General features: G+C 36.0%; 1 protein-coding gene across 1 annotated transcript; it reads left to right on the top strand.

Moving 5' to 3' along the window:
- The first annotated feature begins 612 nt into the window (after positions 1-612).
- frs2a (fibroblast growth factor receptor substrate 2a) lies at positions 613-18,751 on the top strand. The gene is made up of 7 exons (XM_052554005.1): positions 613-1,004; positions 13,430-13,504; positions 13,708-13,799; positions 14,002-14,188; positions 14,452-14,589; positions 14,671-14,834; positions 15,179-18,751. Exons 3-7 carry the CDS (start codon positions 13,734-13,736, stop codon positions 16,079-16,081), a joined length of 1,458 nt encoding a protein of 485 aa, XP_052409965.1. The 5' UTR covers positions 613-1,004; positions 13,430-13,504; positions 13,708-13,733; the 3' UTR covers positions 16,082-18,751.
- The last annotated feature ends 5,282 nt before the right edge of the window (positions 18,752-24,033 follow it).

The raw sequence follows: 24,033 nt of genomic DNA, 5'->3' as shown, positions 1-24,033 counted from the left end.
AAAAAGTTGTTTTATTAAAACATTCTTTCAAGTAGTTTTACTAAATATCATCCCTAAATATTAGCCCATTATGAAATATCACATATCTATGTATAATATAATAATTTCTTTATAAATATAATTTTTTTTGAAAATAATTAAATTATTATTATTTTTTTAATCAAATAACATTTTCAAATCAAATAAATAATTTAATAAATGCTTTAAAAAAAAGTTTTTTCCTCCACTAGAGGCTGCTAAAGCACAAACACAGCATTGGACAAGGAAGATATTTCAAGCCACGGAAAGTATTTATTATCTCACATAATGTATGGTGACAATAAATGATCCTATATAAAAAAAAATATTTATTTATTTATTTGGATGCAAAAACATATATAGAGAATTTCAGGATACCTTTATAAAATTAAAACAATTTACTTGGCTTTAGTATTTGGCAATTACGTTTATTTTTATTTTTCCGGGCACATAACAATATTTACAGTAGGAATTTCTTTAAATCCTCTACATTCCTCATTTGAAAAGTTTTAAGCGGTATGTTTATAGTTTTTCATACACATACAGTACACACACGTGACCCGGATGCAGTAGTAATGGGCAGCTCGCTCTCTCTGTTTCTCTCTCTCTCTCTCTCTCGGGCCTGAGGAGAGTGAGAGCGGAGCTGCGCGAGCTTACACTGATTCTTCTCGAGCGCCTTGACTTTCTTCTGCTGCTCCTCCAAAATACCAAGTTTATCCCCATAGAAAGCGCTGCGAAAACTGCTCAGACTTCACAATCAGCATTGGAATATCATTTCAAAGCGTTTTCCCAGCTTTCCCCCCGATTTCTGGACTGCGAGACATGGATAGATGGAAAAGTTTGGCTGTTTTTGGTGTCTGAGGGAGTTCGAGAGCGATGAGTCCCGCGAAGAGATTTCACACATCTGACTGGAAAAACACTCATTTACTGCGCTCATCTGCACAATTAACCACTTATTAAACTCAGCCAGTGGAGATATGACTATAGTAAGTACTAATTTACCTCATATTTCATAAATCAAATATCTTCTGCTGTGGTTAGTTGTTAGCTGGCTAGGCAATTAGCATAGCAGCTTCGCAAACTATTACAGAATCCAAATCAACGAAGACTTTAGGTCTCATTAATTGTCATATTTTCTTTGCTTGGTATGTTAATGTGGTTCAAACACGGAGTTTAAAAGTTATTTTCCCTCTGACGTAATAGTGACATCTTTGATGTGAGTGTGTGTGTGTGTATGTTCAGTTAAAATAGAGTCTATAAAAACATCCTGATAAAAGCTTACAAATCTCTGATGTCTTCGTTCATATAAGCACAGTAAACAGTATTTCACAGGTAAAGGTAAATTAGTTTGTGTATTTATCCTGATAAGCGATGAGGATTTAATGCTGTGTGAATATAAAACATTTAATTATAATATGAAATATGATTGTATGTCAAATAGTACTGGTACAATGGATTGGTTTACCAGGCTTGTTAACTATAATTATATTAAAGTTACATTTTGTGGCATTTCAGATTTTTGTTTTTTTAAATAAAACGCATGATTCCCTAGTTTGACTTTCAGACGGTCCTCAAGAGTATAATTATTAATGAATAAACCTGATTATGATCACTGGCACAGCTTAACCGAGTCCATCCATTCACATTTACTGCCCTTTGTATCTTTTACTCACATTTTATCAATATTTTGGTTATGTAAACAAGGCAGTTCATGCTTAATTTGACTGTACATACAGCACATATCATAACTAACATGGCGTGATTGATGACGCTCATCAGCAGCATTGATCCTCTGAGCTCCTGGAGGCTTGTGTGTTTCCCAGATCCTCTCCTGAAACCTGATAATGTGTCGTTTCTGGGAAGCAGCGGTCAGCAGTGATGCAGCGCTTGTGTGTCTCCTTCACTTTTTCTGTGTGATTGAATGTTGAACAGATTCAGCAGCAGATCCCCCTTGTCTTGTGGGTTATTTTGGCGATAGAGTCTACCCATGCATGTGTAGGAGTAGGTATCGATTCACTTTGAAGTTCAGAATCGGAGATATTCCTCTCAACGGAGGACACATCAGGCTTTTTTCTAATGGGTGTGGTGTACTGTAGGTCACCACACCTGAATCAAGGCAGTAGACGGAGTCGTGATTGCACAAAGTGAAGGAGCTGTGGGTGTGATGACCGAGAGCATCACCACCCATAGGATAAAGCTTTGGCAGAAGGCACTAATGCTGCCTCGTGCTGATGAATGTCAGGATCCAGGTGGAAAAAGCAGAGTAAAGACAGGTCTGTTTACACACATGCTCCCTCAAATCTGTGTGTGTGCCGACAGGGTGACTGTGTTTCTCCTGTTTGCCCAGTGACTCAGAGCTGCCTTTGTGATTTCCCGTGCAATTGCATTTGACGGTTTCTCTGACGCACTTTGTGCCATGTATACTCTTATCAGCGAAAAGATGCTTTGAATGCATTAAGTTGTCTGCATTAATATAAGTATACACTTACACCAACGTCATGTAGTTTGGTGTGCTCATATTGTGTTAAGTTGCATTCCTTTGTGCATTTAAAACTTTAGGGCTTGTTCCAGTTGTTGGGTTTCTGTTATTTTAAACGCACTGAAAATGAATGTTGCAGAATCACTTTTCACTTAGAAATTGCTAGTAGATTTCAAAATAAGTTACAAAAAAGCATTTAAATGAATAGCTCACCCAATTCATCAAATGAAAGCAAGGTGACTTATATATATCTTCAACTAGTAAAGATTTAGAGAATGTAAACATTACATCACTTGCTCACCAATGGGTGCCGTCAGAATGATAGTCCAAACAGCTGATAAAAACATCACAATAATCCACAAGTAATCCAAACCACTCCAATCTATTAGTTCATAATTTGTGAATCCAAAAGCTGCATATTTATAAGGGACTAATCCATCATTAAGATGTTTTTTTAAGGTCAAACCAAGTCTTCTGTCCATAAAATCAGGAGAGAAATCTGCACAGATCCGGCACCGTTTACAACCAAAAACAGCCCTTAACAAATATGTGGCGGATTTTGTTGTGAGAGACAACAAGGGCTTGACTTTTCACTGGAGGGGAACATTATTACCAGGCTTGTTTACTATAATTATATTAAAGTTACATTTTGTGGCATTGGAGGAAACATTAGTTTAGTTATATGCAACAGTCTTCTCAAAATGTTTACTGATGGACTGGAGTGGTGTGGAGGTTTTGTGGATTATTGTGATGTTTTTATCAGCTGTCTGGACTCTCATTCTGACGGCACCCATTCACTGCAGAGGATCCATTGTTGAGCAAGTGATGGAATGCTACATTTCTCCAAATCTGATAAAGAAACAAAAATGAATCCTCATGTTGGATGGCCTGAGAGTGAGTAGATGTTTTAGCAAATGTTCAATTTTGGGTGAACTTCAAATTCAGAATGTAATGTTGTTGCTCTCTCTTCATGTTTTATCATCTGTTAATCGAGTTCTTGCTCGTTTAATTGCAGAAAGTTTTTTTCCCCACTCTGTAATGTGAAATGTGTTGATTTGAGGCCGTGTTGAATTGCAGATAATAGAGCAAAAGTTCTGAAGGCCGTCCAGTTCTTTTCAGAGGCTCGATAAAATGGCTTTGCTGCTCTTATGAAAACACTCACAACAGCTCTGCATTTTTTTTTCATTCCTCCATCATAATAACCATGATGGAAGAATTGAGCTGAATCATCATCAGAATCATTCAGTGACGCGATGGACAACCAGAACTATTCAGCATTTATCCTTCAGTTTGATTTGAGTTTGTGATTTTTATCCAAAAAGCACCTCGTCTTTGTTTGAGGAGCACATCTGAGCTCCTTCTAAGAGTTTTATACTCAAAAATGTGTTTTTTTTTTATTATTGATGCTGACAATTGCCATGTTAGTATTATTTATTACTGCTTTATATGACTCAATTGGTAGAACATTGCACTATTAAGCGCAAGGTTGGGGGTTCAATTCCCCGGGATCACATAATAGGTAAAAATTGATAGCCTGAATGGATGTAAGTCGCTTTGGATAAAAGCATCTGCTAAATGCATACATTTTTTTTATTTAAATGTAATATATTACATGCTATTTAATTTATTACTGTTACTATTTTTTTATTGTTTTCACTTTGATCATACTGAAAGTTTTAGTAACTTTGTGTCTTTTATCTTTTTTTAAAGTTTATTTAAAATTATTTATTTTTAAATTATTTTCGCTTTAGCTATTTTAGTACTTCAAGTTAAACTAAATGAAAATGACAAATGTTGCATTGGCAAATAACTGAAATAAATGTTTATAATATAAGATTAAAGACCTTTAATATTTTGTTTCAAGTACGGATTTATTTTTAATGGTTTTAATTTTAGTTAAAAACCATGAAAGCTGAAATATAGTATTTTTTTATTTGTACTTTATTTCAGTTTTTTATACTTAATATTATTTAGCAAAATAGAAATCAATGGGGTCTGTGTAGTCTGGGGTTCTTTAAAACTTCTTCATAAGTTACCCAGATTTATCGACTCCGATTTGAGCGAATGTTGACTTTTGGGTGAACTACCTCTTTAAGGAATGACAGAGTGGGAGTTTAAGATCCGCCGCTGGACTCTCAGGCTTTACTCTCCCGGGTCATCGGCCGGCCTCTGTGTCCTCACTGACTCAGCTGACCTGTGCTTGATTTCTGTATTTCAGATGGACTTTCTCTATCTCCTCCCTGTTCTCTTGTCCTTTGTTGAGAAGGATCACGCAGTGAGGTCGGCCGCTCTCTTTCTGATCTTGCGCCTCCCACACAAGCTTAAGCTTGTTTGCTATGTGAAGAGCTCATAGCCACTATTTCAGAGTTTCACTGGAGGCTCCACCTTTTCATCATTATATTTACACTTATGCATTTAGCACACACTTTTATCCAAAGCGAGTGCATTCAGGCTATACATTTTTATTTATTTTTTAATTTAATTTATGTAATTTGTGTTCCCTCAGAATTGAACCCACAACCTTTTGCTCTACCACTGAGGCACAGGAACACATCATACAGTAGCCATATTTAAGGCCTTTATTACATTTATTTAGTCTGTTTACAGGATGAAATGTGAAAAATACTTCACCCCAAAGTGATAAGGAATGTTGTTTTGCATAAAGACTTATAGAATAATTAAAAGAATACGTTTTTTTTTAAAGGTAATAACAATAATGTCAGGATGCAACAAATAAAGTTTTTTTGCTCGGTTGAACTTTTTTAAAATATTACCATATTTCCCGGACTATAAGTCGCACTTTTTTTCATAGTTTGGCTGGTCCTGTGACTTATAGTCAGGTGCGACTTATTTATCAAAATTAATTTAACATTAACTGAGAGACATGAACCAATAGAAAACATTACCGTCTCCAGCCCTCTCGCGGCTGTAGATGGTAATGTCTTCTCTTGGTTCTTGGTTCTAAATAAATGCGACTTGTATGTTTTTTTCCTCATCATGACGTATTTTTGGACTGCTGCGACGTATACTCAGGTGCGACATATAGTCCGAATAATACGGTAGATTTATTCACACTGTTTACAGGATGAATCTCGCATGCAACAAACCTAAACTAAATTAACTAATCTTAATGTAAGGTTATTTTTAATGCACAGTTTATTTTATATTTCATTTAATTTAATTTTAGGCTGAAATATGACCTGTAATTGTTTTTGTAACATTATTACAATAAAGGAGATGGGATGTCTTGCATTGTTAGTTATTATTATATTTGATTTACTGTTGTTATTATTACTGTTTTTTTTAATATGACCTAATTATTTTTTAAGTACTTGGAGATAAACTAAAAGAAAGTGAGAAATGATAGCTGAAACTAGCTGAAATAAAACACACATTTGTTAGAATTGTTATTTTTCCATTAACACTGATTTTTAATGGAACACAATTTAATTTCTAGTAGGGCTGAGCGATATATAAAAAATTAGTGATGATATCGCAATAATTTTGACTTGAATATCGTATATTTCAAATTAAAGCATATTTTCCCAAAAGAACTCACCGAATGTCCAAAAACAGAAAGTGTTATTGCGTACTGCTGTACACACCTCTACTTTGCGGTTGCCAGATTTCAAGATTTAAAATCCCAGAATCAGATCTTCGCTGTTACATAGATACATTTTCTTACTGGTCTATTGCTTATTTTAAGGAATTGGGCAAACATGTGCAGATGATCAGATCATCACAGTATAAATTGTGAATTGCATGCACTAAAAAAGCTGAAAGAATGCACTTTCAGTACATGTTTTGCACTACTTCAGTTACATATACATGTGTTCATTTAATAAAAACCAGTAAGTTATTTTTTTATTTAAATGCAAACATATAGAGATATATATCGAACAAGTACAACTTTTGACAATATCAAGATATATATATATATATCGCCCAGCACTAATTTCTAGTAATAATTTTTACATATAAAACCTTTTTATTTATCAGCATAAAGTATATACAAGAAATTATATACATGAACCATTCTGAATACTCAGATATTGTAAATATGTCTGCCTAGTAGTAGTGTGTCCGTTTACACTCCTGTTTTTGAGAGTTAAAAAATAATCTTCTACATTCCTCCCCCGCTCTGACACGCCGTCTCTCTTCCTCTGTGTTTCTGGTGGGAGTTAAAGTAAACTCTGGCGCTGGTTTGAAGTGTGCGAGTCGCTCAGCGTTCACCAGCTGGCCATACTGGGAGCGCTGGTTCACCAGGTTGACCGGGTCGTGCGAGGAAGAACTCACACACTCTCTCTCTCTCCCTCTCTCGCTCGTATCGTATGCCAGAAGAGCACAATATAAGTGTACACACTGGTGAAAAGCTCTCTACCTCCCACCCATCCCACACACACTCACAGCTGCTCTTACACACACTAACTAACAGCACAACTGCAGATTTTTTTAACAGGAAAAAGTCATGTTGGTTTAGTATGCCTCGGCTGCTTTAACTATTGCAGATGGGTTGTGTAACTCACATTCAGTGTTGTTGGGGGTTGTGTTTTCTTTTATATATTGCATAAATCCGTTGATGCTTTTGAGGTTGAGCTCATGTTCATGTTGTAATCTGTCAAACTGACTGCCTTCTAGCAAGTTAAATGTTAATTTGCACCAAAATAAAACATTTAGATCGGACTCTTGTAGTGGTTGACCGATATATTGCCAGTGCCGATATATCGGCCAATATTTGTCATTTTTCAATTATCAAGGAACCATCTGGAACGCAATCATAGTGTACATCTAGAGGTCTTCTTTCGAATGAGACTACCTCTGCATCGATTAAAAAAAAATAATAGCGTTGGTTAAAATAAGAAAAGTATGTATATATTGTTTATTTATATACTGTATTCTATATATAGTACCGGTCAAATGTTTGGACACGAATGGGAAAAAGTGTCTATAATATACTACTATAATATATTAGTGGTTAAACGTATCGTGATACAGATCCAAGCCCCACGGTTCGGCACGCATGTGATTCATGGATTAATTGCAAAATTTAACCATAATAGAGTATAAGTTTCATTTTCATGAGTAATCATTTGTTCATATTTGTATGTATATATAGTTCACACACAAGCGAACATTAAACATTTCCAGAGATAAAAGGCAAAAGGGAACTTCGTTACTCGTGCGCAGTTCTCTAGGCGCACAGTCGCACACGCGTTTCAGATGGCGCGTGAACACCGGACTGAATCCCAGACACATGCTCATAAAATTATGACTAAATACCCATCTCAAAAATCATTCAGGTAAACGCAGTCAGTTATGTCTGAAGTGAATGAAAACTGCTGATTTGTGATCCGTTGAACAAATATAATATACGCAAAGGATATCGGCCAATATATCTCTATCGGCCTTTAAAAATATATATAAATAAATAAAATAAATGTATCCCTAATATCGGTATCGCTGTTGGCCCCCAAAAAACCCATATCGGTCGGGCTCTATTAGAATGTCGTGTATCACATTTCTGAGTCTGTGATCAATAGATCTGATTTATTCTCCTGTGTTTTGAGCAAGAGCTACATCCCTTTTTCTCTCAGATTGTGTTGCCTGTCTGGACGGTTTTGCTGTCAGAGCCATTAAAGTAGAAATAAATCTCTATCCTAATGAGTGGGTGCGCCCGTGGCACTTATTCTTTGCCAGTTGGAGACGAGTTGTCTGTCATATCTATAGCTCCTCTTTGGGAATAGACGCTTTAACGCAAGCATGCATTTCTGCATCCTATTTTTCCAAACCAGAAAGCCCAAGAAAGCCAGTGTTAAATGCTGTTTACATTCCAGTATGAAGGGAAGGAGTGTATGTGTATTTCAATCTGCCATGTGTTTTTCCCAGGGCTGGAATGCATGTTCAGGGGTGTGGGGTTAGTTCATACTAATCCTGCACTCATGACTCTTACAGCACATCCCTGCGCCATGCTAATGCATTCCTAGCGCCGCGCTAGCAACACTACAGTCATGGGTTCGATTCCCAGGGAATGCATGGACTGATAAAATGCATATCTTGAATGCAAAGTTGCTTTGGATAAATGTATCTGCCAAATATACAATGTAAATGTAATTCTGATCTAGAGTGTTTAAAGTAGGGCTTCACGATTTGGGAGAAAAATTGGGATTATATATTAATGACTAATAATAATAATAATATTCATAATATTTGTTAATTGATTGAGACCAAATATTTGATTATTTATTTATTTTTAGGTCTCCAGATTTGTATTATATAATTATGTCTCACCATGGAGCTTTTATTTTGAAAAATAAAATGAAAATTAAAACATCACACAGAGTCCTTAAAGATTTTCTGTTATTGACGACAGCCGGTTTATTAACGCTTCTAATTACACATTTGGGAAGCTTGTGTGAAGTAGCATTTACTGCGAACCGAGACGCTCATGTGTAAATGAACACTGAGCCACATGCAGTCTATACATTTATTTAATTCAATCACAGCCTTTGTGATTTGATTACAGCCTTTGCACTAAGCCACATCATGATTTCAATCAAGACATGGTGAAAACCACTCAGAATAACTTTGAACCAGATAGCAACACCCTGGAAAGCGGCATATGTGGCCTAGACAAAAAGTTTTTTCTCTGCCGAATAGTTGTGTAGCCTCATTTTTTTCTTCTGAATGCCCTTTTATTTATTCAGCAGATATAAATAGATGTAGTTACACTGGAATTTGTGAAGCTGTAAATAATAAAGAAGCTACAGTTCAGTTACCTGTCAGAGCTGTACGTATCAATTTAAGCAATGGACCGCGAGTAACGAGTAAATTGGCAAGATGCAGAAGCAGACTGCGTGCGACGGCTTCACACGGCTGTTAATACGAGCTCTAACGTGCTGGTTAAGAGCTTCTCCTGACTCATTCTTTCCAGCACGCTGTTTATACTATTAGAATACTTTACGAATGCAGAACAAGACTTGAGTGCTCCAGTGACCCCACACCGTTCCCAGAATGCAAAGGCAGTGAGTCACAGATTGGCCAATGTGTGACAAGCCTCTGCAGCAGCAGTGCAGGAGGAGTGGGTGAGTCCCAGATCAACACAGACAGATAGAAAGGCAATTTTGCGGACGAAAAAATCTACCTCAGTTTCCACACCCTGTGCCCCGTGGAATGTGAACATTGTGCGGGGGAGAGACACAGTGGCTTCAGTCATCTCACGCTTTCAACACACACACACACACGAGTGAAGGGTGTGTGTGTGTGTGTGTGTGTGTGTGTGTGTGTTTGAGGGTGATGAAGTCAGAGGAGAGCAATCTTACCCGCAGCACTTCCCCTGTGTTTTTAGTGAAAGTGTTTGACTCGTCGTCCATCTTGTCGACTATGTAGTATGTATGTCTCATGACCCCTTGCCCTTCACGCTAAATGTGCCCGCTTTTCTTGCTCGGTCTTAAAACGTTAATGTACGATTTAAGGGAAATATTTTTAATTTCAATTCAAAATGAAAAATAATCCCCAGTTTGCTTATTTTATAGGGTTATGCAATTTGGTCTTACATTTTGTACTCACAAAATAGATTTTTATTTATTTATTATTATTTATGTTTATTTTTATATTATATTTTATTATTTTACTGTTAATATTATTGTTATCATTACTGCTATTACTGCTTACCTTAAAAAATATTAAAATAAGAAGTTATATTGTGTTGCTTCACTGTAAGATAATTGAATATTAAAGAACAAGAAATATACTACAATATAAATTTAAAAAAATTAAAAATATTACAATACTAATATCTTTAGTCTTAATTTCAAACATCATGAGCAGCTCATGTAGTGCAAATATTAATTTAATAATAAAAAATGAAAAATGTATAATTAAGTACTAAATGAAAATTCAAAACTAAAATATTTATATTGTCATGTTTCACTTAAATAGAAAACGGAGTATTTAAGAAAAATAATAATAATGATCGTTTAATTTTAAAGAAAAAACATAATGAGCTGCTTGTGTGAAAAACAACAGCGCTTCATTCTGAAACATGCAGCGCAAATATTAACTTCAAAATAAATATTTGGCTCTTTAACTTGGTTTTATGTCAATTAACCGAGCATCTCTTATAATAACTGATTTAGGCTTTTATGCTCAAAGTATTACTTGATATAAATAAGTGTTCTTATTGAAACCAAATGATTATGATTTGATTTAACAGATGATGAACATCTGCATTAATATGTCGATTTAGTATCATGGCATAAGAGTGTATGCTTTAGTTGTGCTTCGTTTAAATTAAATGCAGTGAGAGAGACATTTTCCACTGTGTGATCCTCCCTGCATTCACCCCCAGAGCGGTACAGTTAGGGCTGTGATAACGACCTCTCAAAGCTGAGATTGCTGCTGTAATATGACTCAGGCTCGTGGTTTAGCGGGGTATTGCAGGCTCGTCATGACTATCCTCATTGCGTGGGGTGATAATTGCCTAAACATGCATTAGGAATGAGTGAATCTCTGCGAGCTGCTGACTGATCGCTGTTAATCCGGCTGAGATGACGCTCTGAGTTTTATCCTGGGTGTTTTGAGTTTAATTCGTTAACTCGTATCAATCTAACCTGAACTGGAATTGCTAGTAAATTACACAAACAATTACAAAGTAATGGCAAATAACACACTCGATGAATGAATTGTTGAAGTATAAAGACTTAAATATTGGCTTTGTAAATATTCTCCAATAAAAATATTAAAATTAGATATTATTTCTATTTTGATATTTCATTGTAAAATAATTGTGTATTAAAGAAAAATAAGAAAAATATTACAATATAAAAAAAATTACAATAATGTTTTTTGTCTTCATTTCTTAATTTTCAAACATCATGAGCTGCTCATTCACTACAATTACTTTATTAAATTAATTGTTATTAAATATATCCTGAGCTCAGTTGTATCCTGATTTAATATTTTATATTATTTCTAGATTTTTCAAAATGCATACATATGCATGTATTTAATAATAAACAGTAATAAATAAATATTAAACATAAATAATTATATTTCAAATATGTGTATATGTTTAAAAATACATTTTTTTAAAAGACAAACATTCACACACACTAAATTTTACTAAAATAGTTTGAAATATTTATAAAATATTTATGCATTTTATATATATATATATATATATATATATATATATATATATATATATATATATGTAGTAAAATGTATAAATGTAGTAATAGTATTTAATAATAGATAACATAATGTATAAAATAAACTTTTTTGGAGTGTGTGTGTGTTTATATATGTTATATATTTAAAATATATTTTCTGAAATATACCATTATGAAAGTATTTCATACAACTTGTGTGCTTCGTTTTCTAATAGCTTTGAATGAATTTTATTGACTGAAAGGTTTTTAAAAGTTATTCTGGTTGATGGAAGTTAAGCTGATGGGGAATGTGAGCAGGATGTGGGCGTGGTCACATGACCTCCTCATACCTGCACAGGTGGGACACATTTCCTGTGAAATTGCTGCACCCTACATCCTACACTCATGAAATCTATAAGACAAACGAAGCGTTGATCATCACATAAAAGAGGAGTGACGGTGTAACATGCTGTCCAGACTCGAGTGTGATGTAGGAAATCATTTTTAGCATGTGTAACGTCTGATATCTGAGCGATCGAGCGTTTGTTTCCTGCAGGAAGATGAGCTGTAAACTAGAGCAGCTTTACTGGAGCTCATGAATTATTCACGTTTCATCCTCATGAGGGGCCATAATGAACTGAGCTGCAGATTCATATTTAACATCATCTGTTGCCTTTTTTGCTGCTATTTAAAAGAAAGGTTGAGCCACAACATGCTTTTTTTTATCCTAATAATTTACTTTGACAGGGATGCTAGAAGTTTTGGTATATCAGGGCAATTTTTTTCATCACTGATTATTGCTTTTTAGGCGTTTTTTAAAGATGCCAATGCATTTAGTCCAGCAGTTTTTGAATGCAACAACATTTCATTAATGAAAACCTCCCAAGAAATGCATCGGATGAACCATGTGAGCCTAATTATACAGTTATGACAGATTAGATTTGCACTTCCCTATCATTTGATGTGTAGCTGGAGTGAGTGCTCGACCTCTGAACCACAGACTAATGTAACTGATCACAGACGGATCAGATGCACAACACCACAAACATCCTTTTGTTTAAACCAGCAAAAATGTCAAAAACAAGCAGCCGCTATGGGACGTTCTGGCCTTTTTTCTGGAGATGTTCATGTAAATGTGTGCATGAATTATGAACGTGCGCAGGGCGGCTGTGGGACTCGAGTCAGAATCCAGTCTTTGCATATGCTGGAATTAAATCATCTACACTGGGGGAAAAATTGGGTTTACTTTAAACAGTATTCAGTCAGGAATAGCTAGTAAATTTTACAAATAATTGCAAGGGAACAGCAAAAATGGTATTTTATTGTAAATGTACTCTGATATTTTTTCAGTCTCTTAAATCTTTTTATTTTTTATTATGAAATATTTTTGTGTGTGTGTTTGTGTTTCCTGAACTTAATACCTAGTGTTTGCATCTCTGACCTACACACACACACACATATATATATATATATATATATATATATATATATATATATATATATATATATATATATATATTTAACAATATTTACTTAAAATAAGTGATGATAAATATAAATAATATTTGGAATTATATATGTATTTACTGGATGCATATGCATTTAAAATAGAATAATTATATGTATTTATGTATATTTATATTTATATTTAATATAAAATAGTTATATTTATTTCTTGAAGTTATATATATCTAATTTCTCTTATCTATTGAGTAGAAACATGTGGTTTAAAATGTGCAACAAAATGAGTCTCTAAGTTTGTTCTGTGTGTTTTGGTCCACAGGAAGTGTCTCTCTGTCCCGCTGGAGGTGTGATGTGGATCTGTGACGCCGGTGTGTGTCCAGAGGAGCAGATGTAGGTGAGCACTGCAGCGCTCTCTGCTGGACCATCAGAGCAAACACACATCTACAGAAACAGGACACCTTTAGGGCTTTGAGATGATATCAATCTCTAAACAGACACACAGCTGTCTGATGTTTCTGAAGTGTTACTCTCTCCCCCTGTACTTCCCCATCTCATGTTTCTCTTTCCATATTGTTGTCCCTCATATCTTTTGTGCAGGGGTCCGATGGTGTGTTAAAGGCACCATGGGGAGCTGCTGTAGCTGTCCCGATAAAGAGATCATCCCTGACAACCATCACAACAAATTCAAGGTGAGCATCTTTCGATCTAATGCTGTCTGTGTGTCACACGCTCTCGTCTCGTTTAGAAATTAAGGCATTTAAGTAGAATCAAAAAACAAATTTATTCTAAAGATTTGACTGGTCGTGTATGTGTCTGAAAAAAATTTATATTTAAAAATTCAAACCATGTATATGTTCAGAGGTGTGCAGATGCTGATGTGTGTGTGTGTAGGTGATAAACGTGGATGATGACGGTAATGAGCTGGGCTCGGGTGTGATGGAGTTGACGGAGGAAGAGCTGATTCTGCACACACGCAAACGAGACGCCGTGAAGTGGCCTTACCTCTGCCTGCGGCGATATGGCTACGACTCCAACCTCTTCTCCTTCGAGAGCGGCCGGCGCTGCCAAACCGGGCAAGGTGAGCAGATATATCGGGCATCTGCTGATAGATCCACTGATAGAGGCTCACGTGTGCTTCAGTGTGAGCCGCACTCAATGAAGAGTGTCAAGCCATGATCACTGTAGCCAATCACAGACATATCTGTTGAGCACGAGAACAGTCCAATCAACAGTCTTTAGGATGTATTTTTTACATTTCTGTACTATAGTTGGAACTTTTTGACACCCTTGCTATCAGATATGGTTGTCATGCACATTCATTCTTCACTCTTCTCCTCTCAGGGATATTTGCGTTCAAGTGCGCGCGGGCAGAGGAGATCTTTAACATGCTGCAGGACATCATGCACAACAACAGCATCAGTGTGGTGGAGGAGCCGGTGCTGGAGCCCGAGCTTCCAGTGACGCCTCACACTCCCACCAGTAATTACACACACACACACACACACACACACAGGCTCAGACTGGAGGCTCTCACTGACCCCTCCACTGCTCTCTCTGCAGCTCCTGGTTACTCCGTCCCGACGGTAGCCAATGGGATCGGCCGCTACCCATCTTTCGGCGACGCCTCCTCGCGGCCGTCCAGCCGTCACCCTTCGGTGGGCAGCACCCGTTTACCCTCAGTAGGGGAGGAGTCCACACACCCACTGCTGCTCAATGACGAGACGGTACGCAATTTTTACAATAAATTTTACAATTTACAATTTTAATTATAATGTTATCGTTTTATATTTTATACTATTAAATATTAAAATAAATTATTGTATATTTTATATATGTAAGTATTGAGCATTACTTTGTTTTTCATGAGTTAAGTATTTTTTTATTTTAAGTATAATATGAATTTATTATTGATTGATTGATTGAAGTGTTATTTATTTTATTGTGTCCTTTTTATAAATGGATAATTTAATGCTGTTTTGGCAGCAAATTTCGTGCAGCCAAGTGCTCCTCATATTTAATAAGAATAAATAAAAATCTTTTCTGTATCTGATGATCTATTTCTGTGCAGGTGCACACTTATGTCAACACGACGGGTCTACAAGAGGAGCGGAGCTCTCGGGGCGGTGGCCACGCCCCTCTAGAGCTCCGGACGTCCAATCCAGAGAGCGCAGCCCCAGCATCGCCCAATGAGCTGGAGCCACACGTGCTTCTAGAACTGGAGGCTGTGAAGTTTGTTTTAGGCCCCACGCCTGTCCAGAGACAGATGCTGCTCAAGGAGAGACCGCAAGAGCCGGGCGAGCAGGACACCGTAGCGGCGGGCCCGAGCACTAACGCCGCTTCTCCCGCAAAAACTGTAAACGGCGGCACAGACTGCGACACGGGCTACGACAGCGACGAGCGCAAGGAGACGCCGCATGAGACTCATAACGGAGGATCTGGAGCGAGACGCAACAGACCTCCCGTTCCGCTCCCAGACGCCCACAACGCTAACAACTCAGCCCAGCGGCGGACCGCGCTGCTCAACTACGAGAACCTGCCGGCGCTGCCGCCCGTCTGGGAGACCCGCAAACCCAACAGCGAGGCTGAGGACATGGAGGAACTCAAATCTCCGTCTCTGAACGGCTTCCACTCGTTCGATCACAACTACGTGAACACGGAGAATGTCACGGTGCCGCTCAGCGCACACAAACTCCACAGCACTCAGCCCACCGTATTCAACTTCGACCTCCGCAGGCTCGGCCAGCTCAACTACATCGAGGTGGAGATGGACAAAGTGTCAGACTCCAGCGGGCCGCACACCCCCAAAACGCCCTCCACGCCCCTGCCGCCCACCCCCACGCGCCGGACGGAGCTGTACGCCATCATCGACATCGAGCGCACCGCTGCCATGTCCAGTCTGCAGAAAGCCCAGCCGCGGGACGACGGCACATCCAGGAAAACACGACACAACAGTACCGACCTGCCCATGTGACCCGAGCAGCAAGAACACAGTGTCTCTCTCCAAAACACGTCTTGGTCACATTTCACTACTGAATATAGACACATACATCATTATATTCCAAATGAAGCCTGTTTTATACATGCAAACCAAAGCTGCATTTATTTGAACAAATATAGAGGGAAAATTTTGAAATAACATTAAAATTTTGAGTAAGTGTGAAGATCTGTTCAAATGTAATTTATTGCTGTGAATTTTCAGCATCATTCCTCCAGTCTTCAGGGTCACATGATCTTCAGAAATCATGAAAATAAACTGATGTGCTGCTCGGTTATTATCAGTATGTTTTTGCTGCTTAATATCTTTGTGGAAACCGTAAAACATTTTGTTTATCACAATTCTATAATGAATAGAAAGTTCAAAAGAACAGCATTTATTTGAAATCTAATTATTTAGCTAACATTATAAAAAAGTGCAAGTTAATGCATCATTGCTAAGTAAATGCATTATTATTACTATTATTAGTACTATATATTTGTTTACCCACTACAAACTTAGTGGAAGTATGTCAGTTTCCATAAAAATATTGAGCAGCACAACACGTTTTTCAACACTGATAATAAAGCAGCAAATCAGTATATTAAAATGATTTCTGAAGATCATGTGACACTGAAGACTGGAGGAATGATGCTGAAAATACAGATTTGATCACAGAAATAAAATACTTTTTAACATATATTCACACATTAAACAGTTATTTCAAATAGTAATAATATTTCATTATATTACTGTTTTTACAGTTTTTTTTTTTAATGCAGCCTTGGTGATAAAAAAAATGATTTTCAAAAACTGTCCATTTTACAATCTCAAGTTTTTCAAACAATAAGAAGCTTCAGTTGTGTTATGGAAAATGTTCATATTTTTTAAAAATTATTATTTAGGGTGAAATATGACCTTAAAGGGACACGTTTTGTGAGATTCGCTCGTATATAAAGTATATGTACTATCTGTGGCGGGAAAGCGCAGGTCTGGGATGGTCAAGTCAAACAGGTACAGATGAGGAAACACTGCGATGGTTCAGCTGACCTCATTCACCAATGCTGTGATGTTTGAAGTGTTCGAGACTCTCGTGGTTACTGCGTCGATGTAAGTCACTCATTTTGCACTTGAGAGCAGTGAAAGATGCTCACTACGGTATTCTAGAATCACATGGTACACTGCCGTCACTTTAAACGCTCGCTCTCCCTCCACAGCCCTTCTGCTAGCGTGAGCCCAGAGGAGCGTCTGTCGACCAAACACACGTCTCAGAGCAGCTCTGTTCTTTCACACGCCTGATATCTGATGAGCGTTTGGTGCTTTACAAGGGTTTTCAGGTGTAGAAATATTAATGATGCACTGTGCATCTCCGACTGTATTGCTAATGGACAATATTATCAGCCTCTACTGGAAGAGGATACAATCAGGCTTATTTTCCCCTCAACTTAAAACAGACTTCCCCAAAAAATAAATAACAAATAATAATAATAAATAGCCTACATGGTTTAAAAATTATTTTTCTATAACAGGTTGCAAATATACTTAACTATAGTGTTATTACAAATGAAAGAAATCAAATTTTACATGAAAAGTATACTTTAATTTGAGGTTCCTTGAAAAAAAATGGCGAAGAAATAAAAATTTCTTTTAAAATCTTTCAACAAGCATCTTTAAGGATTTTAGTTAATTTTTTAAAACAAAGCTACTCTGAAACAAATGGTGTATAAACACATATACATATATATATATATATATATATATATATATATATATATATATATAGTTTATACTAAAAATCGTGGCATAGAAACAAAAATAGAAAATAGTTTTCACTCTGAAAATGTATAAATTTCAGAATTAATTACAAAGAAATGGTGAATTAAACATGAAACATACTCTAATATTCTATCCTTTACGACTACAAAAAAAAACTTCTTTACAGTGTATATTCATATTATTGGCCATGTATCAGATGAACTGAATCGGTGCGTCCCTGTCAAACTCTAACGTTTCACAAACACACATCAGTGTTGTAAAGATGGATAACAGAAACATTCAGGTCCTCACATGCTTTCAGAAGGAGCTGGAGGATGTTTGCCGAGCGCCAGATGTGATTGTATCGCTCCGATGTTCAGAGGGGTTTCCAAACAAAACACACATCTGTTTATGAGCAGACGGACTGATCGAGACAGCCGCTTTATGTAAAGTTTCTATTGTAAAGTTTATCGTATGCTCAAGTTGCATTATTATCATGTTACTCTCTACCTTTTTGAGAGCGTGTGCAAATATAGGAACATTCACATGTACAAAACAACACTTAGTAGGTTTAGAAAAGAAAAAAAAAAAGTGTAAAAATCAAGATCATTTGCCAAATCTGAGGAATTGAATGATTGTTGGGATCTTTCAGGTGTGTGTGTGTGTGTGTGTGTGTGTGCGGTTACATTCCTAAGCGAGTATTTCACCATTATGGACGTTGTACTGAAACTAGTTTTGATATTTGCATTTGATATATTGGGTATTGATATCAGTTTAGTAAAATGTTGGTATTTTTTTGAAAAAAGACAGAATATTGTGTATTTTGTGATATGTACACCATTACATCCCCGCCATCGGTGCCAACTCTATTTTTGTAGCATGGCAAAAAAATCATTAAAAATCAAAATGAAACTCCTGTCTGTTTCTTAAAGTCTCCATTAGAAAGATTCACGTCAGAAACCTCTAAAAACAAATTCAATTTGTGCTCGTTTCTTTCTGTTCACCAACACAGTGTTATTATTAAGAAGATATTATAATAGTTTTTAATAAAAAAATTTTTTTCAAAATAGTTTTTATCAGTATTTTTATTTTTATACATTCCATCTTCATTTTAGTTTAAGTTAAAGTAATTTCGACAAGTTTTCTTATATTTCTTTATAGTTTCATTCTTTGTTATGATTTCAGTTTGTCATTTTAGCTAAATCAAGAAATGTTGCCTTTGCAACGAGCTGAAATAAAAATAAAAATGTATGTTTCATTTTCATTTCTTTTTAGGGTTTAGTTGACTATGATAACCCTGTTCATGATTATAGAAGTTTACCAAACACTGACAATTTGCGCTTCAGAAAAACACAGAAATGTAAAAAGGGTTTATAATTTATATAACGTCATGGATGTACTACTGAAATCCAGCTAAAAGATATTGTGCATATGAAAAACTTTTTTTGCAGCAGCAGCAGCAGATTTTTCTGAAAAACATCAATATGAATTTGGCATTTCTCTTATGTCATCTTCTCTCTATTTTTTGATGATTCATTACAGATGCATAGAAATTACAAGCTAATTTAATCCAAAATTTTTGGTTCCTGTGCTGTGGCAAAATTTTTTCAAAGCACAAATATTGCATGTCATCCATCCAATTACTTAGGGCAAAGTGATCTCTTTTCTCCAATGAAGAAACCCACGTGGAGCAGTTCCAGCACTGAGCACCAGAGGGCAGTACAACACTCCACATCAAACTCAAACACAAAGCGTCTCATTGGGTTTTAGAAGAATGGTTTACATTTGCCTATATTTCTGACTGTTAATAATAACTAAAAATAGATTTTCAACACTAGTCAGTTTGTGGCTATTTTACATCCTGACTTTGTTTCTCCACTTACATTCACCAAAACTTATTTATGCCTATCTATATTCTGAAGGATTTTAACTGTGAGGTTTGTTCATGTATCATTCACTTCATATATACCAATAACATTTAACTCCTTAAAAACATGATTAAAATTATTTTACAGAGTGAAAAAAAGAGAAACGAAAAACTCTAATAAGTCGACAAAATCAAACAAGAACTTCGAACCTGGCTTTAACCGAAGTACAGATACGTTCTAATTGAAATGGAATAAATCTGTGTGAATTTCAGAAAACTTGTAATGCATTATGTCCTGTGGAAAATATGCTAATATCTATAAATTATAGAGTTTAAAATGTGTTAATCATTCCAACAAATGTTACCATTAGTATTAAATGCCACACAGTCCAAAACTTTAATTGAAAATGTGCTCAGAAAACGGCAACATTTAAGTCTGCGGAGAGAGAGACTGCTTCAGTACATTGAAAAACGAAAACAAATATGTCTGGAAACTAGTAATTGTATCATTAATGATGTCAAACTCGACAGCACATGTGAGCTGAGTCAGATCAGAGCAGAGCATCATGGGAGGATCTCATTATAAGACTTCAGTGGGTTCTTTAAACACACAGAGGTGAACGGAGACAGAAACACACCCTTCTGCTCTCAGGACCGGTGTCTGTCACCTGGCAACCGTGCTGTTGCTTGGATACAACATGCCTCTCCTCGTTTCCTCGGGATCAGAAGTGGATGCACACGTCAGGAAACACACGCAAACCTCCATCTGTGACGACACACTCGATGCTATTCTTCCTACGACCAATGAATGTGCTCTCTGAATTTCAAAAATCAGATTATTAGCTCTTTGTTTTTGTTTTTTGAGTTGTGCATCAAAGTTTTGCTTGTAACTCGTTTCTAGTTTCATGGCGGCCACTTCTGCATTAAGTCGAACATCACTGTTCCTACTGATTATAATGTTAGTGATCTGAACCTTATTATCCTAAATCAAAAAAAAAAAAAAAAAAAAAAAAAAGCAATGCAGTAATTTCACTCGTAACACATTAGCAACTAAATATCAATGTACTGAACTGGCAACCAGCCGAAAAACGCTTTCTACACCAACTTTTTGGTGTTTCTGATTGGTCTGAAACAGCCTTGATTGTGTTGCAATCACTGTAACAGCCTCACACTCTTCAGCAGGAGGTTTTGCTCGAGTGATGACAGATGAAGGCCATTATCCGAGCTCAGATCATTTGCATACGAACAGTGTTCCCCAACAGAGATGAATGAGAGTCCAGAGAGAGAGCAGAGCAGGTCAAACACACTCCAGCTTCATCGTCTGTGTTCGGTGTGTAAACAGTGTCCGAATCCTGTCGTTCAGCTTTATCTGCTCCGTTTTCAGTCAGCTGAAGACATGGATCACATTTCAAGGCTTCAGAGGAGCAGAGGAACATTACGAAAGACGGGAACTAATGTTGTCTTCTAAGACGCCTTATTTTGGCAGAAGTCAGAGAAGGTGATCCTAATTGAAAAGGTGCATAAATGCACAAAAGCATAATCATAATTGGAAAAAATAAAACAGTATGAACAGTAAAATTGAATAAAATTGACAATTTACCAAATTAATTTGTATTAAAAACGTATTTAAGGTGTCTTTACTATTATTGCTCATACTTTGGGTTAGACATTAGAGCAGATCTCGATTTAGGGTTATTACATTAACTAAAACCAAAACATTTTTGTTGTTGTTGGAATTTAGTTCAAATTAAAATAAAAAGATTTTAAAAAATAACAAAATGAATGTTAGAAATGTTGCCTTGGCTTTTAATTTATAAGTTTAAGTTAAAGCACTAAAATAAGTTACTGAAAATTAATAACAAATAAAAAGTGAACTGAAACTAAAACTGAAATTAAAGTAAATTAGACCTTATTAGTAATACTAATAAAAAATAATAATAAGATGAGCACAAAAAAATGACTCAAAATAAAACTGAGAACTGAAAAAATAAAATAGTCATAAAAACTGTTTTGAAACTAAATAAAAATAATACCAAAATGACTTAATCAAAAGAAACATATTGGTAAAAAAAAAAGAAAAAAAAGTTGTGACCGATTTGTATAAAAAATTGACTATTTAAAAAAAGAAAAGAAAAAAAAAAGATTAAAAGTAAAAATTTAAAATCATTTATGGTGTCATTATTATTATTATACAAATATGTATCAATATGTATAATTAGTAAAATGTCATTCATTATTGAAAAGTACGGGTTAAAAAGGTATTAAAAGTCGAATTATAAATGGACTATTTACCAAATAAATAAAAGCAAGACAGTTTGCATGAATTTAAACAACACTGAGCCAAAAACTCAGTTTTTATCTTCTCCAGAAGTAACTGATGTTCTGGAGTGCTGTGGATTATTGTGATGTTTTAATCAGCTGTTTGGACTCTCATTCTGACGGCACCCATTCACTGCAGAGCATCCATTGGTGAACAAGTGATGCAATGCTACATTTCTCCAGATCTGATGAAGAAACAAACTCTTCTACATCTTGGATAAGTGTTAATTTGTGGGTGAACTATTCCTTTAATCAGCAGGAGGAAGCCCCGGTCGCTCTTTTCACTTCTGTTCTTCTAATAGCCTGCTATTTTCAGCCCGTGGAGGGATGGAGGGGGTTTTCCTCCTTCACTTATCAAGCGTGAGCAGACGCGTGATGGATTTCCGCCGGAGAGAAAACTCATTTGTGACATCACGCGTCCGGCTCTGTGTCTGTGTGATGCGCTTTTATCCCAAATTAAAATCTCTGGAGTGGTTTTGTTTTCCGAGCCTCCAGTTCTTCTTCTTCTTCTTCTTCTTCTTCAAGTCTCCAGATGGGCTTAACTCTAAACTCCACTGGAGAAAAGTGGGATAACTAAAAGCCAACAGAAATGATAAATATGTGTTTCTTCAGAGTATGTTTGGGGATTCAGCACACGTATGTGTTTAGACGCTCAAGCGCATCACAGCAGCTCTGTGGGAGATATACATGGTTTCCATGGCAACAGTGTGTTGAGATGTCTGAAAGCGTTTCTGGAGGAAGTGGAACCCAAAAGCTGCTTGGTGCATTTCACAGTCAGTGCTTAAACACACGTTTCATCATGCACCTTATCTGAGATATCATCCATCTCATGCTCTTGAAGGAATAGTTCAGCCAAAAAAGAACAATTGCTGAAGGTTGACTCACCCTCAGGTCATCCGAGATGTAGATGAGTTTGTTTCTTCATCAGATCTGGAGAAATGTAGCACTGCATCACCCAGTGAATGGGTGCCGTCAGAATGAGAGTCCAAACATCTGATAAAAACATCACAATAATCCACACCACTCCAGTCCATCATTGAACATCTGGAGAAGATAAAAGCTGCGTGTTTGTCAGAAACCAGTAAACTAAAACTAATACTGAAATAAACACTGAAATAAAAAACAGAAACACCAATATTAAAATGATAATGTATATAAAAAAATATTCAAAATATAAATAAAAAGTATATTATCTTGATGTACTAAAATAACTTAATAATGGGAAAAAATATAATAAAAAAACTATATAGGCATATTTAAGAAACAAATACCTTAAAATGGTAAAAATAAAAAATAAAAATAAATATATAAAATGTATAAAAATAATACTAAAAAAATAGTATACTATTTTGATGTGCTAAAATAACTGAAACTAAAACAGAAATAAAAACCATGTAAAAATAAGAAAAATTAAAAAACTACTAAACAAACTAAACAATTACTAAAACTAATATAAAAATAAAATGTATTCAGAGGTATATTACCATCATATGAAATGTGCCAGTATAGAGTAAGAAATAGACAACCAGCAGGGCTTTTACTGTAGCATTTGTATAATTTTATTTTACTGTGAAAATGACAAATGTTTTTAAGTGCAGCTGTGAAAGAACGAGTGATGCATTCAGAGACTTTTCTCCTTAAATCACTGGTGTGAAATCTGCCTCAAACGCTTCTGAATACTGAGGATTTGATCCCTGTGTGTGTGTGTGTGTGTGTGTGTGACTGGAATCGAGCTTTCATTTGTCAAATAAATTGGGCGTAATCTGCACGGCTCGTGTGTTAAACATTAATTGGTTCATTAGTGAAGCGCTGGTGATCTGTCTGAGCGTACACACACCGCTCCAGAAACTGTTTAGAGATCAGTCAAAACTCACAGTAACGCTTAAAACACTCGATCAATTACAATCTGTTATCAGACGTTTTTGTAAGAAATCTCTTCTGCTCAGCAAGGCTGCATTCATTTGATCAGAAATACAGCAATAATTGTGAAATATTTGTACAAAATAAC

Source organism: Carassius gibelio, chromosome B4 (assembly GCF_023724105.1).
Source record: "Carassius gibelio isolate Cgi1373 ecotype wild population from Czech Republic chromosome B4, carGib1.2-hapl.c, whole genome shotgun sequence".
Lineage (NCBI taxonomy): Eukaryota > Metazoa > Chordata > Actinopteri > Cypriniformes > Cyprinidae > Carassius > Carassius gibelio.
Note: the sequence above shows the minus strand (reverse complement) of the source record. Positions and strands in the feature narration are given on the sequence as shown.